Source organism: Leiobunum rupestre, chromosome 9 (assembly GCF_980474605.1).
Source record: "Leiobunum rupestre chromosome 9, qqLeiRupe1.1.hap1, whole genome shotgun sequence".
Lineage (NCBI taxonomy): Eukaryota > Metazoa > Arthropoda > Arachnida > Opiliones > Sclerosomatidae > Leiobunum > Leiobunum rupestre.
The window spans coordinates 33,505,370-33,533,096 of NC_143392.1; the positions used below are offsets into that span (position 1 = coordinate 33,505,370).

At 34.1% G+C, this 27,727-nt stretch overlaps 1 protein-coding gene across 3 annotated transcripts in view; it reads right to left on the minus strand.

Moving 5' to 3' along the window:
• Positions 1-1,745: 1,745 nt before the first annotated feature.
• Positions 1,746-27,727, minus strand: part of LOC149927196 (RING finger and SPRY domain-containing protein 1-like) — a 51,377-nt gene continuing 25,395 nt past the window's right edge. For 2 of the 3 annotated variants that reach the window (XM_090158696.1, XM_090158695.1), the window contains exons 12-14: positions 27,595-27,699; positions 5,929-6,140; positions 1,746-3,289 (exon numbers count right to left, since the gene is read on the minus strand). In XM_090158696.1, the coding sequence (XP_090014822.1) occupies positions 6,050-6,140; positions 27,595-27,699 (196 nt within the window). In that variant the 3' untranslated portion in view covers positions 1,746-3,289; positions 5,929-6,049. The remainder of the gene's footprint in view (positions 3,290-5,928; positions 6,141-27,594; positions 27,700-27,727) is intronic. The other variant, XM_090158697.1, reaches the window with a different exon arrangement.

Consider the following 27,727-nt stretch of genomic DNA (forward strand, 5'->3'; position numbering starts at 1 on the left):
AGGGGAAATCACCGATAAATTTAGGGGAAATCACCGATAAATTTAGGGGAAATCACCGATAAATTTAGGGGAAATCACCGATAAATTTAGGGGAAATCACTAATAAATTTAGGGGAAATCACTGATAAATTTAGGGGAAATCACTGATAAATTTAGGGGAAATCACTGATAAATTTAGGGGAAATCACTGATAAATTTAGGGGAAATCACTGATAAATTTAGGGGAAATCACTGATAAATTTAGGGGAAATCACTGATAAATTTAGGGGAAATCACTGATAAATTTAGGGGAAATCACTGATAAAATTAGGGGAAATCACTGATAAATTTAGGGGAAATCACTGATAAATTTAGGGGAAATCACTGATAAATTTAGGGGAAATCACTGATAAATTTAGGGGAAATCACTGATAAATTTAGGGGAAATCACTGATAAAATTAGGGGAGATCACTGATAAATTTAGGGGAAATCACTGATAAAATTAGGGGAAATCACTGATAAAATTAGGGGAAATCACTGATAAAATTAGGGGAAATCACTGATAAAATTAGGGGAAATCACTGATAAATTTAGGGGAAATCACCGATAAATTTAGGGGAAATCACCGATAAATTTAGGGGAAATCACCGATAAATTTAGGGGAAATCACCGATAAATTTAGGGGAAATCACCGATAAATTTAGGGGAAATCACCGATAAATTTAGGGGAAATCACCGATAAATTTAGGGGAAATCACCGATAAATTTAGGGGAAATCACCGATAAATTTAGGGGAAATCACTGATAAATTTAGGGGAAATCACTGATAAAATTAGGGGAAATCACTGATAAATTTAGGGGAAATCACTGATAAAATTAGGGGAAATCACTGATAAATTTAGGGGAAATCACCGATAAATTTAGGGGAAATCACCGATAAATTTAGGGGAAATCACCGATAAATTTAGGGGAAATCACCGATAAATTTAGGGGAAATCACCGATAAATTTAGGGGAAATCACTGATAAATTTAGGGGAAATCACCGATAAATTTAGGGGAAATCACCGATAAATTTAGGGGAAATCACCGATAAATTTAGGGGAAATCACCGATAAATTTAGGGGAAATCACCGATAAATTTAGGGGAAATCACCGATAAATTTAGGGGAAATCACTGATAAATTTAGGGGAAATCACTGATAAATTTAGGGGAAATCACTGATAAATTTAGGGGAAATCACTGATAAATTTAGGGGAAATCACTGATAAATTTAGGGGAAATCACTGATAAATTTAGGGGAAATCACTGATAAATTTAGGGGAAATCACTGATAAATTTAGGGGAAATCACTGATAAATTTAGGGGAAATCACTGATAAATTTAGGGGAAATCACTGATAAATTTAGGGGAAATCACTGATAAAATTAGGGGAAATCACTGATAAATTTAGGGGAAATCACTGATAAAATTAGGGGAAATCACTGATAAATTTAGGGGAAATCACTGATAAATTTAGTGGAAATCACTATGTTTTTCGAAAATTAGTAATCAGATGTACCAAGATCTACCCCCTCAAGACAGGTCATCACGACTTCAAAATGTTTATCTCGAAAATTAACTAATATATTGTAATAAAAAATAAATAGTATAAACATGGCTATCTCGACATCCAAAAAGAACTTCAGGATCGCAAACTTGGTCACAGCTGTTGTCGAATAATTCCCATTAGATGATCCAATACGTACAAAAATACACAAACAAAATAGAGATAGACCATTTATTAAAACGAAACAAAGTATGTGTTTAAAAAATGCGCGAATACGCATCTTGGTCGAAAGCAAAAATTAGAGGTCATATTTTTTTTCCATAAAGATTTCATAGTATTAAATGCGTCAGGTATACGACACTTTTCGTAACTGGAAGGAATCTTGAGAAACGCTTACTTCATAGCATAGAGAAAAAATATCTAATAAAATTGACAGAGTACCAGTAGAGTAAAGATATCGTGGATAATACATTCAAATTATCGAAACATCAAAAGATTCGCGAATTAACCTTTTTGACATTTATGTACATTAAAATAAACGAATGAAATATGTACACAAACTCCCCCAACTTTTCACAAACAGAGAAACTTATTAACATACATAAAATGTTTGTAATAAAAAGCCCGTAACACTTTCATACAACAACGTTTCGCGTCAATGAACGAATTAAACTATAAATTTACACACATCAAATTCAATAAATTTTCCCCCACAAAAAAAGAAAATATTATAGGAACTAATAGTATATTTTGTTTAATCAATTAAAAATTATTAGTATTAAATAAAAACTTTTCATTGAAATGACTAGTTTATAGTTAAGTCGATTTCGAAATCCGACAACACGTAGATATATAATATACACTTCCTACCTGTTAAAATATATATCATAGAGAAAAGGACGGGATATATTTTGACCATTTTTATCAAAGAAATCATAAGGACAAAATGGCGGAAAAATGAAAGGTCCATTCGCCATTGGTAACGTCGTGACGCGCGGTGAAAGGCTAGGAGAGGGTTAAGTCTCCGAGCCTAAGTCCGCGACTAAGATAAATCCGAGCGAATTAATATTAATCTTTGGTCAGTTAATTTTCCAGCCACTAGATGGCGGTCAATATCGTTCTCTTGCATCATCGTACCAAAGGCGAATATATATAACTAATAATCTAGTCCTATCGATTTAAAACTTAAGCGCTTCACGAACCGACACAAATCTGAAAAATTTTATTATTCATTTGTTTGGCACTTTTTGTATATATATAATTGGCTTATTAATATTGATTTTTTAAATATATTTTACTTAAAAAACGCGCGCGTTTAATAAATTTCCAGCCAAGCCAGGAAAATAAATATTATTTCCTTATATTAAAAGAAAACAAAGCGAAAACAGTTAATTTCATTTTTTGGCCTTTCAAAAGGAGAAATTTGGACGCGAAACAAATTGTTTTTTTTTGTTAAGAGAATTTTCATATAGTATTTAAATCTCACGTATGGCTATATTAATTTTAAATATAGTTAAAAGTTTGTTTGGTTTTAAATAGTATATATATGATTTTTCGTGGTTCTTTTTATAGTTTTGGAGTGGTAACTATATATTTTTTAGATTGTACATTGATGATGGCACAATTAGTTGATCGGTATTATTTTTTGAATAAAAGTTTTGTGGTTTTTTTCCTATAGATTTCTTATTTAGAGAGTTCAACGGTAGATAACGAAATGAAATTGAAGAAAGATGATAAGGTAAAAATTTGGAAGATCAAACGCTGTGGAAAAAGAAGAATGGTATTAATACAATATATTGCTAATTACTATTTATAGGCTTTTTCAGTTTACATAGGGCCACGTAGCGGCCGAAGTGAGAAGTTCATAAGGTGCTGGATTCTGGTCCGCTAAGCAGAGAGCTAATGATCCAGGGTTGCCACAAAATTTCAGATTCAAATTCCCTGACTATTCCCTGTTTTCCCTGACCATTTTAAGAGATTTTCCCTGACTTATTAAGGCCAAAATTTTTCTTTTATATTTTACTTTTATCAGAAGTTAATAAATTTAAATGGACTTACATTTCAGTAAAAAGGTTATTGCAATGTTGAAAAAATTAGCCCATCATTCAAGGAAATAAATGATAATCGTGGAATTTGTCATACATCTAGAGTTAAATTACCTTCAAAAAGTGCCCAGATAAATTTGAATTCCCTGAATTTTTACCAATTCTTAAAATTCCCTGACTTTTTCCTGACTTTTTAGGCCCATTTTTAAATTCCCTGACGTGTGGCAACCCTGTAATCGCGTTGGCCGCTATGTGGTTTTGATTTATGTTTCAATTGAATTTAAGCTTATACACTAAACCTTTGTAACTTTTTTCTTTGTACAAGCTCAAAAAATAAAGTGATTCAATAAATAAATTAATAAATGTTTCAATAATTTGTGTAAATTTGAAGGTCAAAACACATTTTTAACAAAAATATGGCTGTGCTCAGGGAGAAGCCCATTTCGAAGGAGCGACAGTAGTGCTTCCAAATGCCAGTCAATCAGGTTATTGAGGTCAGATATTTCAAGTCTACTCGTAGATATAAAAAAAAGTCGAAAGTAGATCCAAAGAGAAAGATATTAAAATTTAATTTGCGGATAGTCAAATTGATAACTTACAAGGAGAGTACCCGAGGTGTTTATTGCCGATTTTGTTCAAAGTCGAGCGTAATGTAGACCTATATGAGATATGAAATTTCCCAAAAGGAGACGTTGCACTACCCATTCGATTTGCCATGGTAACCGAAAATGTTTTTGATCACTTAAAATAAAATAAATCTCCTTTTAAAAAAGCATAGGATTTTATCGGTTTCACGAAATTTTTTAAAACATTTGAAATTCACGAAATGTGTAATTTGGACCACATTTAGGTAAATTTCATCAAGTTTGGGTAAATTGTAACAATTTTTGGGTAAAATAAGGAAACAAAATCTGATTTTTGTTTTAAGTGGTCAAAAACATTTTCGGTTGCCATGCCAAATCGAATGGGTAGTGCAACGTCTCCTTTTGGGAAATTTTATATCTCATACAGGTCTACATTACGCCCGACTTTGAACAAAATCGGCCATAAACACCTCGGGTACTCTCCTTGTTAGAGGCATTGAAATCTGCTCACCCGCTCTGTCAGTTTACTATGAATTCAGATTAGTTTCAGGTTTAATCTATCTGGTTATTAACTCGTTTCAAATAACGCAAATAATCTGAGGATCGGTTTGAAGCACTAACTAAAAGGGCTCTTTAGTTTTTTTCCTTACAAATAAAATTAATATTGTAATATAATATAATATAATATAATATCATAAGCTGGCAAAATTACTGCCAAATTAGTTGGTCTCAAATTTGAAAATAAAATAATCGTAAATTCAATATTCAATTGCTTTGTCCATGTAATGGTTTTTGTGGCCATTGGTGAAACAGACTATCATTGAAGAACGTTGTTAGAATAGGAAGTAAGTGTCATATTTATGTGTCATTATGTTACTTATGATAATATTAATACTAAATTCAAATATTTTAAACTTGTACAAAAATTCGATCATAATTTTAAATTATGTTTCTAAATAGCTTGAGCAAACCTTCGCGTAAAGTCACCACGCTTGCCCAACTGGTTAGCTTGTATCTCTCACCAACAAGTAGAAGTAACGGATAACAGTGAAGGCATTGAATTTCCCTTTAACGGCTTTCAAACCAAATATTCCCCAGGCAAGGCTTAAATAAAATACCAAAGAATTCGATCAAAGCCAATCAGTTACCAATTTTATTATATTTATTTTTTAAAATTTAATCAATTCTGTCATATCTCGTGAACTTTTAATAGGGAACTAACACTCCGTAGCTTTGGCTGTGGCCCCTAAGTTGGGTACAATTTTTTTTCAATAGGAAAAAGCATGGGTGACGTCTTGTGACGTAGAAATGTTAGCTCCCTATAGTTTCGCTTTAAAATCATCCTCACCTCCAATTTCTCTAAATTTCGCGAATTTTCGGTACTAAATTTTCCACGTCGATCTGGCATCACTGACAACGAATAGAACGGGTAATATTTTACTTTGTAGAGAAAGCCTATCGACAGCCAATAGCGGGCGAATAAATCGAAAATAAATTTTGGGGTACCGGCCAAAATAGCCATTAAAATCCTCGACCTTGAAGTCGGCAATAAACCATTTAAACCATTTCGAGGCAGGGCAATACTTAAAAGCCTACTTTTTCACGCGCGCAATTATCCCAGAAAAAAAAAACGCCAACAATTCTGAACAGCGGGATATTTCCCAAGCAAACCAAAGATAAGGGTCGCGACTTCACCCGTTCACAAAACATTGACTTAGCAGTCAGTAGGCATAATGATAGGCGACCTTGAGAGAAGGTAAAAGGAACTCACCTACTGACCTTGGGAGGAAATGAGAAGAGTGGAAGCCACGAAGAGGTCGTGTCGTCCCCTTCGCGAGCAAAGTAGCGTCGATGAGAAAATGAAAAGTAGGCTTCCGAGGGCTGGAATTAGGTCAGGAACTGGAGCTTTCAACCCTTTCAGTGATTTGCCTCCGGCACATGGGACACACTTCCAGTTGAATGGCGCAGCTCGAGCAAAAACCCCTGCCAGAGAGAGATAAAGATTCGATCAATTCTCGGCGGATAACAAAGGAGCGCGACCTTGAGAGCGACCATACAAGGAGGTCCCCTTCTTCATTTTTTTATCTTTATCCGCTCCTAAAAACAGGTAAGACGCGCGCAGCCCCTCCTCGACGATCCCTTTTCATTCCCGATACGAAAAAGAAATCATTTCGGAAATTACAAGCCGTGACGCGACGATATCGCCATCTCTGAATTCTTCTGGTCCCTCTCTTTAGTGGCTTTTTATCGAATTCGGACGTTTAACGGGAAAGACTTCAGTGGCCAATGTCTACTTTCTCGCTTTTTCAAGCTGAACTCTTTTAATTTTGTATTTTAACATATAAAATTAATGAACAGCCTCTTGTTTAGTGACTAAAATAATTTTTACAATTTTAAATTTGAAAGTAATTAAGTTATTACGTTTTAATTCGAAACCCCGGAGCTGAACAAGTTAGGCAAGCGCCCAAACTACCCTTTAGTTAGGACCTTATGGGGTAGGGACATTTGTTCGAATTTCAATCGTCCGAACGGTGGAACAAATGTTCGAATTTCATTCGTCCGAACCGCCGAAATAACAAATGTTTCAATTGTTCGAATTGGACAACTTATTTGCTCGCTTGTTTGTTTCATTCGTCCGAATCGGTAGCATCATTGTCCGAATTCTGTCGCTAAATTAGTATTTCTTATTGTGGGAATTGCGTTGAATGTTGTGGATATTTTAGGTGAGGTTAGGTTCACGTTAATGTTACTATTTTCTTATATTAACAATATTTAAAAAAAAACAATTCCTAATGTTCGAAAAAACGGACAAACGATTATTCGAACAAATGAAATTCGCCAGTAAAGTTAGCATAAATTGAACGACTAAATCACCAACAGAAGTTGTGATAAATTTTTCGGGCAAATGAAATACGTTTTCGGACATACGGTCCTGTTTTCCGGCATTCGGACATTTGTACCACCGTTCGGACGAATGAAATTCGAACAAATGTAACGAAATCGACCTTATATCTCGTTTACTATTAATATTAGAATTATCAAAATTATTTTAAGCACTAGAGGAAGGTTCAGCTCAATAAGAAAAATATAATTCAATTGTGTAATTGTTAAAACAGAAACGTTCAGCTTGAACGAAAAAGAGGCTTTTACTGTATTCTTCCCCCTTAAAGGGATAATGAGCTGGTAAAACTGGGGCTAAAATAAAGATTTTTAGAACTGCCCATAAAAATAACCGCGAGCGAGTCAGCCACTATATACAAACTAAACCCCCAAAACAAAATTTCAATGAACTATAAAAGCAGTTGGAACCTTGGAATTATTTTATTTTTTATAATAAAAATAGGAAATTTATACTAATTTGTTTAAGAAATTATTGGAGTAATTTTTCGGTAAATATCGGAAATTGTAGGAGTAATATTGCTTTTGTCCCATTGGGTCGATTCTCATTCAACCGAATCCCATTCGACCGACATTTTGTTTGCTCACAGTCAAGTGAAAGCATGAAACCTAACCTTACCCAACCTACCCTAAACTAACCTTACCTAACCTAATGGCTTTAAAAGTCGCTGGACGACTTAGGCCTAAGGTGGTGCCTTGGGTATTAGCCTAGATAGCCTACTTCGATTTGGATAGGTCAAAATATTCTATACACTTTTTCGAATAAAAGGGATTAGACACAATGTGATTGCAAAATTAGAATTCGATCAATTGGGAAAGTATATTTTTTGATTCGATCCATTGGGAATTCGACCCAATAGGATTCTATACAACGGGAATATACCGTAATATTAGATAAATATATTGGAAATTATAGGAGTAATTTTTATGTAAATATAGGAAATTATAGGAGTAATTTTTATGTAAATATAGGAAATTATAGGAGTAATTTTTAGGTAAATATAGGAAATTATAGGAGTAATTTCTAGGTAAATATAGAAAATTATAGGAGTAATTTTTAGGTAAATATAGGAAATTATAGGAGTAATTTCTAGGTAAATATAGAAAATTATAGGAGTAATTTTTAGGTAAATATAGGAAACTATAGGAGTAATATTTAAAACTGCCTATAAAAAATAACGGCGAGCTAGCAAACCTCTATATACAAACTAAACCCCCAAAACCTAATTTCAATGAGCTATAAAAGCAGTTGGAACCTTGGAATTATTTTATTTTTTAACATCTTGTTAAATAAAACCACAATGGAAAACATAATAATCGCGATAAATTCAGAGTTTTAGAACTGCCCACTATTTTAGGCCCTAGGGTAAAAAATAAGCTACTTTGTCCTTTTGTAGATTAAAAATACGAGTAAGTACAAAAACGATATTTACCATTTCTTAATCGATTAAATTCAATTTGATTTTTGCGGAAAAGTAGGCTTAAAGCGAGGGGTTGGACATTCAAATACCGTACACTTTCCATGAAATCCGAAATCTAGTCTGGATTACTTAAAAATCCAGAGATCTCTAAATCCGACGAAAACTTAAGAAAATTAAAAAATATCCCGAAATACGGGACAAAAGTTAAGAAATCCAAGATTTCAAAATCCCGTACACATTTTTGGCGAATGTCCGACCACTCGGCTTAAAGAGCCACATAATCAAATTAAATTTCGGAAAAAGAGCTTCAAAATTACTAATAAAATTTGATACAACTGAAATTTAGTTCTTTTAATATTGATTTTCCGTGCTATATACAATCGATTTTGGAGTGTTTCCAGCGCTCGAACCGTGATTAAAATCAGTGTTCCTAAAAAGCCTAATTTTTGGAGAAAAGTCGAGGCCAGTGGCCAATTGTGGAAAATTACGTAAAATTAGTAAAAAGTGGCTAATAAAGAAAAATTGCATTTTAAAGCTTAAAAAAGTAATTGGAATAAATTTGTTTAGTCTTATAATGTTAGAATTAATTATTCCAAAAATTAAGACTATTCTAATGTTAATCAGAATATGACCCTTCCTATATATGTAGAGATCGGTGGAACAAATAAATTAACCGGCAAAATTTCGATTAATCATACAAATTTTGGTTAACTGTTTATTTATGAACATTTTATACGAATAAACAACGATTTAACATGCAAAAATAATGGGTTTTTTAGAATATTTTTTGGATAATTGTCGGTTATGAATAAAAATAAATAATTGGATAATTCATTATTCAAACGCCGATCTCTATTACTATGCATATTTGTGGCTGTAGTAGCCCAAATCTGAAATTTCTGTGTTCAAATATTGTGTTTATTATTATTATTTAAAAATGTTTTGTGGTAAAAATATTTATTGTCCACTTTTGGTCAGATTGGCCACTAAATTAACCTTTTTCCAGGCCTAGCTGATTATTTATTATTATTAAATAGTCACCGAAACAAAATTTGAAAGAGTGAAAGTTCCTGGAAAGTGTCGCGAATACAAAGAAATCGTGATCTGGCTAAACGGTTTCGCATCCGAAGAAGTTAAGTATCTCAGCATGGTTTCTTCACGGACCGAAAGAAGCATTTTTCTATTCGTTTTACCCAACCACTATATCACTTCTCTCTCGGAACGATGGACGATAACAAAAGAAAACCAAATCTGCTGCAGAAATATTCTGAAAGCTACATATGGGACCGAAAAAGTATTTAGGTTACAGAGAATGTGTGTCCGCAGCTATTGCCACTATTCCCTCCTACACGGGGAGAAAGCCCGAGATCGTACAGGGGTGTGTCTTCCACCCCTTACCGCCAGAAAAGGGGTCAATATTATACGTCTAAAGGTGAAGGAGTTTGGTTCTTTTTATCGGGAATCACGAGACGAACAGGGTGGTGCTGGCATAATCACTGTTAAATTAAGTACATTATTAAGGTCAGGGTGACCACCGGAAACCCTCCGATTTTTTTTAAAGAAAAATAGGAAATTTATAGGAGTAATTTTGAGGTAAATATAGGAAATTATACGAGTAATTTTGAGGTAAATATAGGAAATTATACGAGTAATTTTGAGGTAAATATAGGAAATTATACGAGTAATTTTTAGATAAATATAGGAATTATAGGAGTAATTTTTAGGTAAATATAGGAAATTATAGGAGTAATTTTTAAGTAAATATAGGAAATGATAGGAGTAATTTTTAGCTAAATATAGGAAATTATAGGAGTAATTTTTAAGTAAATATAGGAAATGATAGGAGTAATATTTAGGAAACTATAGGAAATTATAGGAGTAATATTTAGGAAACTATAGGAAATTATAGGAGTAATATTTAGGAAACTATAGGAAATTATAGGAGTAATTTTTAAGTAAATATAGGAAATGATAGGAGTAATATTTAGGAAACTATAGGAAATTATAGGAAATGATAGGAGTAATATTTAGGAAAATAAAGGAAATTATAGGAGTTATTTTTAGGTAAATATAGGAAAATATAGGAAATGATAGGAGTAATATTTAGGAAAATATAGGAAATTATAGGAGTTATTTTTAGGTAAATATAGGAAAATATAGGAGTTATTTTTAGGTAAATATAGGAAAATATAGGAGTCATTATAATAAAGATAAACAAATGCTTTTAAAGGAACTTTGGTTTAATAATAATATTACATTTAATATAAAACCATCACAGACTTTGTATTAAAGTAATATTTAAACCCCAGCCATCCGTAAAAGCCAATTAAATTAGTGCTTTGGTAAAAGGCTGGCTGTTTTTGAGCGCCTTTTATCGAACTTTAAATCTATATTGAGAGCAAAGAGCAAAGTACGAAAAATGGAAAAAAATTGGAAAATTGACAAATGGTAGGAAGTTATAGGAAAAAATATAAAATCAGGGTTGCCACACAATTTTCAGATTCAAATTCCCTGTTTTCCCTGACCATTTTAACAGATTTTCCCTGACTTATTAAGGCCAAAATTTTTCTTTTATATTTTAATTTTATAATGAATAATTTAATTTAATAAATTTAGATGAACTTATATTTCAGTAAAAAAGTTATTGCAATGTTGAAAAAATTAGCCAAACATTCAAGGAAATAAATAATAATCGTGGAATTTGTCATAGATCTAGAGTTAAATTACCTTCAAAACGTGCCAAGATAAAATTGAATTCCCTGACATTTCCCTGACTTTTTAGCAATTCTTAAAATTCCCTGACATTTCCCTGACTTTTTAGCAATTCTTAAAATTCCCTGACATTTCCCTGACTTTTTAGGCCCATTTTTAAATTCCCTGACTTTTCCCTGATTTCCCCGACGTGTGGCAACCCCGAAAATATAGGAAGCCTGGTCACTCTGTAAGGTCCATAATATTTATCCCGTTCTATAAAATGAAACCGATAGAGGCGTTTCTTCGGATGCGCGTGACAGAACAACCAGGCAACCTGAGATAAGATGAGATCTAAGGAATGCAAAACAGCCATTTCGAGGCAATTGGCGGATGGATATCGGCCGCGTTACTAATCAAACTCTGAGCGGTTTCATCAAGGAGGCAAATAAAACTTTGTTGCCCGTCAGGAGGCGGCCCAAAATAAGTGATTAGACCTAGCTGGAAGGCTGGCAGCCGTTTTAACGACATACTGGAAAAAATAAGGTAGTCTAAACGCTCGATTAGCGAGGGACCTTTCCCCGATTCGTTTGGGTCGTTACCAGACTGCTAGCCCAAAAACCTTTTTAAGCCATTAAAACCACCCCTCACCTTTCCCGATAATCCAGTAGAAAAAATGCTACGGTCCGAGTTAGCGCAATAGGTATCGAGATTTATCTCACCTAGAGAGTTGCCATAAACAAAAGCGCGGGAGACCCGTGGCTAATGATATGTATATTGCCCAGCATTGGAAAGGCCAACATTCTAGGGAAACAACTAAGGGGAAAATACCGATACTAAGTTCTCGAGATTAGCTTAGCTTCGAGAGCCCCCAGTTTGAAGAGCAGCCTTTATTTTCTGAAGGACCCGGTCTCATTAGCAGGATTGGTATCGATATTTTTTTACATCAGATTCGATTTTTTTAATACTCAAACCGTGTGTTGGAATATATTGATACCGTGAGATCAGGTAGTTTAATATATGCCCCATAATTCATAGTAGTTTCAATTTTGTACGAGGGGTCGGACATTCGAAAAAAATCCCAGAAATCCGATGAAAAATCTCAAAATCCGACGAGAAATCTCAAAATCCGACAAGAAATCTCGAAATTCGACGATAAATCTCGAAATCCGACGATAAATCCCGGAATCTCACAAGAAATCTCGTAATCTCACAAGAAATCTCGTAATCCGACGATAAATCTCGTAATCTCACAAGAAATCTCGTAATCCGACAAGAAATCTCGTAATCCGACGATAAATCTCGTAATCCGACGATAAATCTCGTAATCCGACGATAAATCTCGTAATCCGACGATAAATCTCGTAATCCGACGATAAATCTCGTAATCCGACGATAAATCTCGTAATCCGACGATAAATCTCGTAATCTCACAAGAAATCTCGTAATCCGACGAAAAATCCCGAAATCCGACGAAAAATCCCGAAATCCGACGATAAATCCCGAACAGAAAACCAATAGGAGTGAAGACTGTACGCAACAAAGCTACGTCGAAATATTATCTGTAATTCGTTTAACTTATCTAATTGGGTGCTGGCTCGTAGCGTCATATGTCGCTATGACATTATTTCACGTGACAGATCACGATGTAAAACACCGCAAGATCCTGAGATATAATCACGTGATCATCATGGGCGTCTTAATGTCGTGGCCGGTCTAAACGCATTCCCATGACAACGAACACAAGCCACACCAACGAACAAGCTACGAATATGAGATCCTCTATGTCTCAAACGAACACTTTCTCATTTGCGTTTATCAGTTTTTGACTTTCAATTTTGTCAAAGGCTTATTAAAAATTTCTGAAAGTTACTAATTAATAGTTCAGAACTAGAACAAAGGATGGCGCCACGTTTGCGGGGGGGGGGGGGGGCTGGTTTAATTTATACAAAGATAATATAGCACTCCGTACCCTAGATTCGAATAGTTCTTTTTATAAACTAACGTGGCCTTCTTGTTTAAATGTTGCTCTTACGTCACAGTCTCTTACTTTTACAAGCGTACGAGGCGCGCGCTACAGTCGCCAGAGGAAAATAGCTTTTTCTAGCGCACGTGCAAATCGCTCGTGCGAAGAATATACTAATAAAGCTGGGTCTTGTGACGTAATAGGAAAATTTTAACAAGTTGGGCATGACCACTTTTTATTTTATAGAGAGCTTGCTGATTGATGGTTCCGTACCGAAGCGCTTACCCACTTCCGGTACGTGACCTCCGAAAAACTGGCCTCCATCGGTCGCTGCCACAGGCCTATCACGACCAGCTTTGATGACGCTCTGTTGCCCGAACAGCACGTCATCCAAGTTGGCCGTCGTCATATCTATAGTTAGTTACCATGATAATTATGGAACTAATTTTTTCAGAGTTCCGACAGGAAGTGGGTAAACGCTATTGACTACGCGCTAGACAGCTATTTCGAATCTAGGGTACGAGGTTCATATTATCTTCAGGAATCCATACCTCTACTTGGAATGCTTATCACGGCAAATTTTCGTCTCGATGTGGCTGACGGGTTTTTTGACGTCACTGTGTTAACTTAACAAACAACAACGTGAAAGGGGAGCGCGCGCAGAGGGGATTTTTTCTCTCGTAGGCGGGACCAAAGCCGTCAGAGTGATCTTACCATACGCGATACGCCAGGATAAACATAATAATAATCAGCTAGACTAATTATACCCAAGTCACCACCAAGTAGAGGTATGTATTCTTGTCTTGGATTAGGGTAAAAACGCCACAACGGTGACCGTAGACGCAAAAATACTCTATTTGGCCTAACGAAGATTTTTTGCGTCGACACTCGTTGCCGTGACGTTTTTGCCCTAGTGAAAACCAGTCTTCAGTCTCCATGACACGGTAAGATCGGCTAATTACACCAACTATATTCGCAATAGTCGTAGTAAATAATTCAAAATAAAGTTCGAAAAAAACCGCTGACTAGCTTACGGTTACGTTTTCACCCATTGAGTTGGGAATATTAATCTAGGGGTCCAATCAAAACGTCAGATTTCAGTATTTCGCGAAACAAGTTTTTAAAAAATAAGAATACTCCCGTCTGCTCCCAAATGACGAGAAAACTTTATCATTCTACCCGTGGCGCCGTCTATCTCTCAATGGTTCGTTCAAATAAGACGCATTTTTCGGCAAAAAGATTTTTTTTTCAAAAATAATGGATGGCGCCACGGGTCATATGATAACTTTTTCATTTTAGAGGAGACTGCACATTCGTAATTTTCAAAGCTGATTTGATTGGATCTCTAGATTAATATTCCCAACTCAATGTTTTCACCTGCCATTTTGAGTGTGAAGAAACAGCGTTGCCAGGCAAAATTTTCTCAGCCGGCCAAAAAAAAAAGATAGCATTGTTGCCAGTTTAAGATTATTTCGTTCCAAATACACCGAAAATGGCGGATCTTCCCTAGCAAAATGCGGAGGTAGGAATGAATATTTGTCGGGGTTGTATCAACTTGGATTATCAGTAAGAAAGATACCGTTGGCAACCGTTAGTTTTATCGTTAGGGCTTCAGTCCCGCGTGGCTGGTGCTTCGGGCGTCATCAGTAACGGTAGTGCGATAAGTACACGTTAATGTAAGCAATACCACAAACTGACTCTTGAGTGAAGGCTAATTTAGAGACCATTAATTTCAGTCGCGTAGGAAGACTCGCGTATCGAGTAACGCGCGAAGGCTGGTTTCCACTAGGCCTAAAACGCCACGACGCAAAAAAATATCCGTTAGGCCTAACGAGAATTTTTCGCGTCGTCCTTCGTCTTTTGGTACGTTTTAGACTTAACCGCGATTACGGCAAGCACCAAACCCGAGTAATCTTTGGGGGACGCGGAAAAACAGCGAGTATCGACTGCGATTTCGTCAGTTTCCGAGACGACTATGTCACTGTCAACTTTCATTAGGATATCAAGCGCGCCAAAGGGCCAACTTCATCGAGGTCGACGCGCGGACAAATCCCGCAAAAACCAGAAACAAGCCATCATCTCCGGGCCCAGTGTCGAATCAAAATTGACTTCCCGATAGACTTAACAGGGATCTAGTCAGAGTTAATCGAAGATAACTGGCGGAATCTCAAGGCGGGAGAAAACCACGTTGCCACGTTAGGTTGCGTCGGTGAATGGTAGGAAGCGGGGGTTACGTCAGACATAGGATACGCGTATAGAACCGTAATCGTAAGCGTATCTAAAGAGCCGAGATTCTGCAAAGGCAAAAAAAGAGGAACGTAATCCAAAAACTGAAGGAACACGCGGGGTAGGATGGAGTAATGGTCTACGGCCCGGAGTTATTTCGATGGCCCAGAAGACACTAAATCAGGCGCGAGCGGCTGACTTGAAAGAAAGAAATTGTTGGGTCGCCGACGCCAACGGGGTAGTTTTACATTTTCATAAAAAAAATGGAGATGTGTTGGTAGAACTGTTGGGTAATACGCGTTCTCTAGTTTCTCTTTTTTTAGTTTTATTATCCTACATATCTTTTCAAAATATTCTGAAGGGGTGGTTAGCTTCCAGGGGCACCCTAAATATCCTTTACAAATTATCTGAAGGGATGGTTAACTTCCAGGGGTACCCTAAATATTCTTCCCAAATATTCCGAGAGTTCCAAGCCCAAAAATATATAAGATTTATAGAATATTTTTAAATTATAGCATAATTAATGGATAAAATTTGAAAACTATAGCAAAATTATTGTAAAAATTTGAAAATTATAGCATAATTAATGGATAAAATTTCAAAATTATAGCATAATTAATGGATAAAATTTCAACATTATAGCGTAATTAATGGATAAAAATTTCAAAATTATAGCATAATTAATGGATACAAATTTCAAAATTACAAGATAATTGAAGGATAAAATTTCAAAATTACAAGATAACTGAAGGAAATTTTTTTAAAAACTATAGGATATTTATAGGATAACATTTTAAAATTACAAAATTATAGGATAAAAATTTGAAAATTAGAGGATAAAAATTTGAAAATTAGAGGATAAAAATTTGAAAATTATAGGATAAAAATTTGAAAATTATAGGATAAAAATTTTAAAATTATAGGACTAAATTACCAATTGCAACAATAGAAAATTTGTGGACGGTTTGTTGGTAAAATAGGAAATTTGTGGTCAGATTGTAGGATTTTATAGGAAATAATTTTTGGAAAATACAGGAGAATTTCTGTGGAAATTACAGAAAATATAGATTTCAAATATTTATGAAGTGAAATCAATTTTTGTTTGAATCTGGGTAACGCGTAGGGGTGTGCGAGTATCAATTTTTGACTACCGAGTCGAGTTCGAATTTTTATAAATTTTCTTATCGAGTTCGAGTTCGAGTTTGAAAAACCTAGCGAGTTTACGAGTTTTAAAATATCACCTTTTCTAAGCTTCGAGCCCTTAACGAGTCTTAAAATTCATAACGAGTCTTAAAATTCATAACGAGTCTTAAAATTCTTAACGAGTCTTAAAATTCTTAACGAGTCTTAAAATTCTTAACGAGTCTTAAAATTCTTAACGAGTCTTAAAATTCTTAACGAGTCTTAAAATTCTTAACGAGTCTTAAAATTCTTAACGAGTCTTAAAATTCTTAACGAGTCTTAAAATTCTTAACGAGTCTTAAAATTCTTAACGAGTCTTAAAATTCTTAACGAGTCTTAAAATTCTTAACGAGTCTTAAAATTCTTAACGAGTCTTAAAATTCTTAACGAGTCTTAAAATTCTTAACGAGTCTTAAAATTCTTAACGAGTCTTAAAAATTTTCACGAGTTTTAAAATTTTTAACGAGTTTCTATTAAACCATTACATTTGGGAGTTTTAATATAAAAGAGTTAATTAGATAACTAAGATCTAATATTCGTAAAAAAAACAACAAAATTTGCATGATATTTATTATCACACAACTACAAGTTTCTATTTGTCAGTTCTAAGTAAATAAAACGACACAGCCAATGCTAGCTGTTTTAAACATCACATGAAAATTTAAAATTCGAAATCTGTCACATGATCCAATGAAGAAAAGTAGCTGATAAAGTATGACGTCGAAAGTGTTTTGTGAGCCCTAATTGGTGGAGAGCTATGACGTAATATTTTTTAAACTCGATATGAAGAACGAAAGCTGAGCAAGTTTTTCCATTTTTTATCCGAGTACTCGAACTCGATTCGAGTAATCGGTTTATACGAGTGCTCGCATAGCCCTAAAACTCGTTAATACGAAAACTGCTTAACGAGTCTTTTATCGAGTTTAACCTTGAACCAATTTTAAACTCGAAAGTTTGGCGAGTTTCTGCACAAGGCTTATCGAGTTTCGAGCCGAGTACTCGAGCTCGAACTCGATTCGAGTACTCGATTTAAGCGAGTGCTCGCACACCCCTAGTACTAACGCGATAGCTGAAGTAATTTTGTTCGTAGTTTCAGACTATACCAAAACATGTGATTTCAACCGGGAAAGAATGAAAAAATTCCAAAAAATATAAAAATAGTGTAATTTACAAAAGGTTATAGGAAAACAATGAAAATATAGCAAAAATTATAAAGAATGCACAGGATTTTGTTAATTAATAGTTCAGCTATTAATCTAGAGATGGCGGTAGTGTATTATTATGACCGAAATTTAAGTAAAGGTTAAAATTCTAATCGTACTGACAGGGTGAGATCGGCATATAAAATAATTTTTAGTAGAACGATTTAAAAAAAACCGTAACAATGTGATTGAGTCCGAAATTCAAGATTTTTAACGAATTCATTTCATCCAGTTAATTTGATTTAACATGACTTAATATCACAAGTAACATAAAAGCATAAGCTAGTTTGTTGCTGAGTGATCGTGTAATCGAAAATTTCTGAAGAGTTAACTTTTCAAGTATGAAAATATCTCCCTTCAGAAACGAAAATAAGAATATGACTGCTCAAAACGATCACTACAGTTAACCAAAAAAAATTATATATCTGATATTGTGAATGAAATTAATTTAGTTGTAGTTTTCTGAATAAACGATAAAGTGTAAAATTATCTACTAGCATTCAGATAATTCTTAGGAGTCCAAAGTGTCTCATTTCCATTTGATTTAGTACTCGCCCCAAAAATCTTATAGAAAAAATAGGAAATTTGTAGTTGATTTATAGGATATTATATTATTCTGAAAGATAAAAAACCAATGTTATTTACAATTTCCAAGCACTTCGAAACTAGTAGGACGAATCATTGTAAATAACATTGGTTTTAATTAAATATGCAAATTTATAATTTATTTTTTTTATCTTTCATAATCATCAATCGCATATTGGACTTCAAAATCACCTTAGCCTTTGGATAGGAGAGATGTTTTGGAAAATATAGAATAATTTCAATTGAAATTACAGAACAATATAGCTATCAAATACTTATGAATAGAAAATGCATGGCTTTGGAAGGGAATTTGGTTTACTAATTGGCTGGAAATAATTTTATCTTGAATCTGCTTGACGGGGCAGCTGACGTAATATTTTACATTACCATCATTATCAAAACACGTACATGCAACCGGTAAATCACGAAAAATTCGTTTATTCCCATTCGACCGAATCCCATTCGACCAAAAGAATTTTAAAATGTAGCCGAATTGGCGGGGTGATTTGGTATTTTATTTATAAGGTATGTACTATCGAAGATCCATGTTTAGGTTAGGTTAGGTAAGAGTTGGTTAAGTTTACTATTTCAGTAACTAAATTGAAAACATAGCAAAAGCCAATTTATATAGCAGCGTTCGGTCGAATGGGACACATAAAAGCGTTCGGTCGAATGGGACACATAAAAACCGCACGTTTCGGCGGAACTCGGTCGAATGGGACACCTCAAAAACCGCCTTCGGTCGAATGGGACTAAAGCCGAAAAATTACCCTAAAATAGGAAAAAATAGGAAAATTGTGTAAACCCTAAACCAATTTGAAGAAATTAAAAAACTTACAAATAACTCGTACCAATAGGTCTTCGAGCAAACAAAGACGCGAATCTCGGACCAAATAGATCTTCGACTAAAAAACTAAATAAAACAGTCAGAAATTCCAACGCGTTTTGAAATTTTTGATGTTAAGGTTTAGTTTCTCTTTTCAGTGTAATAGTAGCAAGCCAAATAGGACAAAACCGGTCTATTTTATTTAGTTTTTGACTCGAAGATCTATTTGGTCTGAGATTCGCGTCTTTATGTTTGCTCGAAGACCTATAGGTACGAGTTATTTCTAAGTTTTCTAATTTCTTCCAATTTATTTAGGGTTTAGCTTTTTTGTAGATTTTCATTGTGGACTATTCTCAGGGTTGCCACAAAATTTTGAGATTCCAATTCCCTGTTTTCTCTGATCATTTTAAGAGATTTTCACTGACTTTTTAAGACCAAAATTTTTATTTTATATCTTATCAGAAGTTAATAAATTTAAATGGGACTTATATTTCAGAAAAAAGGTTATTGCAATGTTGAAAAAGTTAGCCAGACTTTCAAGGAAATTAATGATAATCATAGAATTTGTCAAAGATCAAGAATCAAATTACCTTCAAAAAGTGTCAAGATGAAATTGAATTCCCCGACTTTTTCCTTTAATTTTACAAATTCCTAAAATTCCCTGACTTTTTCCTTTAATTTTACAAATTCCTAAAATTCCCTGACTTTTTCCTTTAATTTTACAAATTCCTAAAATTCCCTGACTTTTTCCGTTCATTTTACAAATTCCTAAAATTCCCTGACTTTTTCCTTTCATTTTACAAATTCCTAAAATTCCCTGACTTATTCCTTTAATTTTACAAATTCCTAAAATTCCCTGACTTTTTCCTTTCATTTTACAAATTCCTAAAATTCCCTGACGTTTTCCTTTCATTTTACAAATTCCTAAAATTCCCTGACGTTTTCCTTTCATTTTACAAATTCCTAAAATTCCCTGACTTTTTCCTTTCATTTTACAAATTCCTAAAATTCCCTGACTTTTTCCTTTCATTTTACAAATTCCTAAAATTCCCTGACTTATTCCTTTAATTTTACAAATTCCTAAAATTCCCTGACTTTTTCCTTTCATTTTACAAATTCCTAAAATTCCCTGACGTTTTCCTTTCATTTTACAAATTCCTAAAATTCCCTGACTTTTTCCTTTCATTTTACAAATTCCTAAAATTCCCTGACTTTTTCCTTTCATTTTACAAATTCCTAAAATTCCCTGACTTATTCCTTTAATTTTACAAATTCCTAAAATTCCCTGACTTTTTCCTTTCATTTTACAAATTCCTAAAATTCCCTGACGTTTTCCTTTCATTTTACAAATTCCTAAAATTCCCTGACGTTTTCCTTTCATTTTACAAATTCCTAAAATTCCCTGACTTTTTCCTTTCATTTTACAAATTCCTAAAATTCCCTGACTTATTCCTTTAATTTTACAAATTCCTAAAATTCCCTGACTTTTTCCTTTCATTTTACAAATTCCTAAAATTCCCTGACGTTTTCCTTTCATTTTACAAATTCCTAAAATTCCCTGACTTTTTCCTTTAATTTTACAAATTCCTAAAATTCCCTGACTTATTCCTTTAATTTTACAAATTCCTAAAATTCCCTGACTTTTTCCTTTAATTTTACAAATTCCTAAAATTCCCTGACTTTTTCCTTTAATTTTACAAATTCCTAAAATTCCCTGACTTTTTCCGTTCATTTTACAAATTCCTAAAATTCCCTGACTTTTTCCTTTCATTTTACAAATTCCTAAAATTCCCTGACTTATTCCTTTAATTTTACAAATTCCTAAAATTCCCTGACTTTTTCCTTTCATTTTACAAATTCCTAAAATTCCCTGACGTTTTCCTTTCATTTTACAAATTCCTAAAATTCCCTGACGTTTTCCTTTCATTTTACAAATTCCTAAAATTCCCTGACTTTTTCCTTTCATTTTACAAATTCCTAAAATTCCCTGACGTTTTCCTTTCATTTTACAAATTCCTAAAATTCCCTGACGTTTTCCTTTCATTTTACAAATTCCTAAAATTCCCTGACTTTTTCCTTTCATTTTACAAATTCCTAAAATTCCCTGACTTATTCCTTTAATTTTACAAATTCCTAAAATTCCCTGACGTTTTCCTTTCATTTTACAAATTCCTAAAATTCCCTGACTTTTTCCTTTCATTTTACAAATTCCTAAAATTCCCTGACTTTTTCCTTTCATTTTACAAATTCCTAAAATTCCCTGACTTTTTCCTTTCATTTTACAAATTCCTAAAATTCCCTGACGTTTTCCTTTCATTTTACAAATTCCTAAAATTCCCTGACTTTTTCCTTTAATTTTACAAATTCCTAAAATTCCCTGACTTTTTCCTTTCATTTTACAAATTCCTAAAATTCCCTGACTTTTTCCTTTAATTTTACAAATTCCTAAAATTCCCTGACTTTTTCCTTTAATTTTACAAATTCCTAAAATTCCCTGACTTTTTCCGTTCATTTTACAAATTCCTAAAATTCCCTGACTTTTTCCTTTCATTTTACAAATTCCTAAAATTCCCTGACTTATTCCTTTAATTTTACAAATTCCTAAAATTCCCTGACTTTTTCCTTTCATTTTACAAATTCCTAAAATTCCCTGACGTTTTCCTTTCATTTTACAAATTCCTAAAATTCCCTGACGTTTTCCTTTCATTTTACAAATTCCTAAAATTCCCTGACTTTTTCCTTTCATTTTACAAATTCCTAAAATTCCCTGACTTTTTCCTTTCATTTTACAAATTCCTAAAATTCCCTGACTTATTCCTTTAATTTTACAAATTCCTAAAATTCCCTGACTTTTTCCTTTCATTTTACAAATTCCTAAAATTCCCTGACGTTTTCCTTTCATTTTACAAATTCCTAAAATTCCCTGACTTATTCCTTTAATTTTACAAATTCCTAAAATTCCCTGACTTTTTCCTTTCATTTTACAAATTCCTAAAATTCCCTGACGTTTTCCTTTCATTTTACAAATTCCTAAAATTCCCTGACTTATTCCTTTAATTTTACAAATTCCTAAAATTCCCTGACTTTTTCCTTTCATTTTACAAATTCCTAAAATTCCCTGACGTTTTCCTTTCATTTTACAAATTCCTAAAATTCCCTGACGTTTTCCTTTCATTTTACAAATTCCTAAAATTCCCTGACTTTTTCCTTTCATTTTACAAATTCCTAAAATTCCCTGACTTATTCCTTTAATTTTACAAATTCCTAAAATTCCCTGACGTTTTCCTTTCATTTTACAAATTCCTAAAATTCCCTGACTTTTTCCTTTCATTTTACAAATTCCTAAAATTCCCTGACTTTTTCCTTTCATTTTACAAATTCCTAAAATTCCCTGACTTTTTCCTTTCATTTTACAAATTCCTAAAATTCCCTGACGTTTTCCTTTCATTTTACAAATTCCTAAAATTCCCTGACTTTTTCCTTTAATTTTACAAATTCCTAAAATTCCCTGACTTTTTCCTTTCATTTTACAAATTCCTAAAATTCCCTGACTTTTTCCTTTAATTTTACAAATTCCTAAAATTCCCTGACTTTTTCCTTTAATTTTACAAATTCCTAAAATTCCCTGACTTTTTCCGTTCATTTTACAAATTCCTAAAATTCCCTGACTTTTTCCTTTCATTTTACAAATTCCTAAAATTCCCTGACTTATTCCTTTAATTTTACAAATTCCTAAAATTCCCTGACTTTTTCCTTTCATTTTACAAATTCCTAAAATTCCCTGACGTTTTCCTTTCATTTTACAAATTCCTAAAATTCCCTGACGTTTTCCTTTCATTTTACAAATTCCTAAAATTCCCTGACTTTTTCCTTTCATTTTACAAATTCCTAAAATTCCCTGACTTTTTCCTTTCATTTTACAAATTCCTAAAATTCCCTGACGTTTTCCTTTCATTTTACAAATTCCTAAAATTCCCTGACTTATTCCTTTAATTTTACAAATTCCTAAAATTCCCTGACTTTTTCCTTTCATTTTACAAATTCCTAAAATTCCCTGACTTATTCCTTTAATTTTACAAATTCCTAAAATTCCCTGACTTTTTAGGCCCATTTTTAATTTCCTGACTTTTCCCGGACGTGTGGCAACCCTGATTCTACCTGTTCGCGTATTTTATCACTCTTTGCATTGCAGTGGTTTTTATTAACTTGATTATTATTTTTAACATTAAACAAGATGGCACAGCCAGGATAGTTGCCTCTTCATACTAGCACTCTTGATTTTACCCCTTTGATTAAAAACCGCGGCTCAGCAGTGGTATGGATAGATAGAGACAACTAATACCAATAGAATCACGCCTGACTTAATTTGATATCGAGTGCCGTTGAAGAGAATTCTACACTAGAGGAAGAGGCTAAAAATGAGCACTGTGAGAATAGAAATAGTTCTTTTAATAAAATAACCTTGGCCATCTTGTTGAAATGTTGCCTCCCCGCTTCAGCTGTGGATCCGTTTCTCTCCCACTAACGAGTTTATGAACTCATTCTTAGGCATTGGCGGAACTATTCCAGGCAGGGTTGGCAAGAGCCAGCCAGACTGGATTAAACCACCCTGGTTTAAGCCGGATTTAACCACCAAATAAAATCCATGGTTAAAACCACTTTTTTTATTAAAAAAATATTGAGAAATTGATTAGAAACATTGACAAAACTTAACCTTCACTTTTTGTCGCGAGTAATGAGAGCTAACATATAAGCACTTAGGGTATCTTAAAATTAATTTTGCGCGTGAAAATACGCTGCCATGTTAGGGTATAAAAGCGGGTAAATAAGTCTGCTATACCTCACAATGTAAAGGTACTGTCACGCGCAAAAACGTAATTTTTAAATCGGGAAATTTGAGCAATGAGGGCTTGATATAAGCAATTTGAGCATTTTTATTAATGGTTTTAACCAGTTTAAACCACCGGTTACAGCCGGTTTTAACCATACTGGATTTGTCAATTTTAAAAAAAGCCGGTTTTTTTCCAACCCTGATTCAGGGCAACATTACAACAAGTTGGGCAAGCCTAAAGATTTTATAAAATCATTTATTGTAATACTTATAATAATAAGAAAATGAGAAAACCGCGCGAGAAAACCGCAATTATAAGAGTGAAAATTTAGAATAAAGCTACAGCCAATTCCCGAGAACTTTCCCCGGGACCAACGCCTGTACTACAGAGGTAAAAATAGACGTGGCTATTTTTTGCTCTAATGGTGAAACAATGGACGAAGGACGTCGACCTTCGAGGAAAACCGTCCTGTTTTCTCTCTTTCTCACTCTCTCAACCGCCTACCCCCTCTCCAGGGTTGGCCTTACTTCGTAGCAGACACCCCAAATACATGTATCCAATATAATGGTTCGGGGGTGGATAGTGAGGGGGGTCAGCAGCATTGATATGTCCACGGCTTTGCGCGAGAGCTTGATTGAAAAATGACCATAGTAAGCAGATGGGCCCCTGCGAATCCTCAAAACAGCTGCGGAATTGGGAAGAAGAGGCCCCCGTGCCCCTGACACGGATCAAATTAGTTCAATCTACGTTATTTCGCCAACTGCTTCCTAGAACAATACCCAACTCCGGCACAATTTCTTCCTAAAAACTATCCATTTTCGAATTATTATTGCGAGGGTTTAAATAATTTTAATTTTAAATTGGAATTTTTTTGCCAAAAATTATTGGCAAAGGTTTATAATTACGGTTATAAGTGTGGCAGTTAGTTATCAAGTCGATAGCTATGTTTGGAAATCTACGTTATTTCGCCAACTGCTTCCCAGAACAATACCCAACTCTGGCACAATTTGTTCCTACAAATTATTCATTTACGAATTATTATTGCGAGTGTTTCAATTTTAATTTGGAATATTTTTTGCCAAAGATTATCGGCAAAGGTTTATAATTACGTTTAATAAGTGTGGAAGTTTATTATCAAGTCGATAGCTATGTTTGGAGAGACGTAGAATAAAAAGGTAAACGCCTTAACGATAGAAATAAGCAACTTAATTCGTGGAATTGTAGTCACTAGAAATCAAACTAAATCTTTAGAAATTAAGGAAATTTTTGAAATCCCGAAAATCATGACTTTGAAAAAAAATTGGGAAATCTTAATAATTCAACATTATATTTGAAATGATGAAATTATTGGGAATCAAATGAAATATTTGATTATCACTAAAAAATCCTAGAAATCGTGAATTGGACGAAAAAATCGAGAAATCTTTAATAGAAATTTAAAAATAAAAATCAGAAAATCGATTTGAATCAAATGAAATCTTAGAAACTTGGAAATCACGTCATACCTTAAACGATAATCGCCTCTAGCGAGAAACACACGCACCGGTTCTTTCCCTTCGCTGATGGCTCTTACACGGAGCCCAACCAATTATTTAAATTATTAAACTAAATAGAACTATATTTTTAAATTTATAGTATTATACCGGACCCAACATTTCAATAATTTCAATATATAGGATAATATAGGAATAAAATTTCTCAAATACACAATACGGGGAAATTTAAGCTTAAAAAATTAAAAGAGTGCCAATTTGTTTACGGGTACGACAATTATTTGAGAGCGTAAAAGGCGTTGACAATCAATTGTCAATGGTATTTTGAATAAATATATGCTAACTCAAAGTTATAACAGGGCCCCCACTCAAATCTTAAAGTTTTTTATAGGACTTTATAGGACTATTTTTCAAAATTATAGGACTTTATAGGACTATTCTTCAAAATTATAGTATTTTATAGGACTATTCTTCAAAATTATAGTATTTTATAGGACTATTCTTCAAAATTACAGTATTTTATAGGACTATTCTTCAAAATTATAGACCTTTTTTTTCAAAAATATAGGCCTTTTTTTTCAAAAATATAGGCCTTTTTTTTTCAAAATTATAGTATTTTATAGGACTATTTTTCAAAATTATAGTATTTTATAGGACTATATATGCCATTTCATTTACTAACTTTATGCATTTAAAAACAAAATCTATATTTAGTGAAATAAATCTTTGATTTTCACTTATTAGAAACTATTTAACCATTTTATCACAAAAATATACTAGTAGCTAAGCATTTTAAAAAAAACAAAAGCATAGACTAAAATGACTTTGTATAGGAATTTATCCTATAGATAAATCTAGCAATTTAACTGAGTGGCGGGATTTGAAATGGCAAAATATCCAAATATATAGGACATCCTAAAAATATAGGATGTTATAGGACGTTTTTGAAAATATAGGACTTTATAGGACCTCTAGGCGTCCCATAAAAGTTAATAAGACATTTCAAGGATTTACAGGATAGCATAGAAAATGTTTAAAAATAGGATTCTTTAGGAATTATAGGACCGCTGGGCTGCCTGTAAAAATATAATTATAAACTCACGCTATTTGATACTTTATCTATAAGCTTAATAACTGCTCTTTATCTAAGCTTATAATTTTTGAAAGAGGGGTTCCAATTGATGAAATTATCGAAAATAAGGGAAAATTTACAAAACAATTTTTGGGTAACTATAATTTAGCCATACAAAAATTGGGCGAATAACGTTATACCAAGGATACTGTATAAAATTGCCTTAGACCTAGTTTCGTTGGCGAATATGAAGAAATCGATGTACAACCATCACTGGGTTCATAATATTCCTATATAGAGATATTTTTATATATTTCTCCGTCGTAGTGGGGAGCGCCTGGGTGGCGTATCCGAGCCTCCGAGGGCCTCAATGTGGAGCAACGGGGGGAGGGGAAAGGGGGATGAAGGATCAGGAGGAAGCCGAACTCCGGGGGGGGGGGGAAGAGAAAGCGGCATCCTTCTCTTCAATCCGATCGAGCTTTGACATCCCAAGGTCACCGGAAACGGAGTTTCCACTCCCCCTCGTACCGTTGCCCTCCCCCCTCGAGGGTTACGAGTCGTACAATATGGCGGGAAATCGGAAAATGGACCAAATGGAAAAAAGAGGGGACACCGCTATAGTTCCGTTCGTACTCGATCGGAAAGCGCGCTGGAAGGCGGCACGGCGGTACCGCCTCATCGAGTTCAATTCAGACGGGGTATATACAAATGGATTCGGCTATTTTCCAGCGAGGGACGAGATTCGCTTGAAAGGCACGCGGGGGGGGCTCAAACCCCTTCCACCCCCCGGGGATTAAAGGCTAGGGGCAAATCTAATACGGGCACCTCATCTTTAACCCGGGGGTCCTCAACCCCGGAATCTTCGGGTTACGGAGCGTCTTATCGTCAGCGCGGAAATACGATATAGCGCGCCATCTAGTAAGACTCAATGATACTAAGCAAAAGTGATAACGGGAGGGCTACTTCGAACGCGGTACTTAGCCTCATTTAACGGAGATAATGTTATAACGAGCGGCAAAAGGGAAGAAGAAATATACGCTTACCAGTGTTTGCAAGGCTCGAGACGGACAGAGGCTACCGTGTCGCAACACAACGTGCAAGAGTCCTCCTTGACGCTGTTGTTTCGCAGGTTTTGCAATCTTATGTGCCTGCGAACAGAAAATCACGAAACCATGA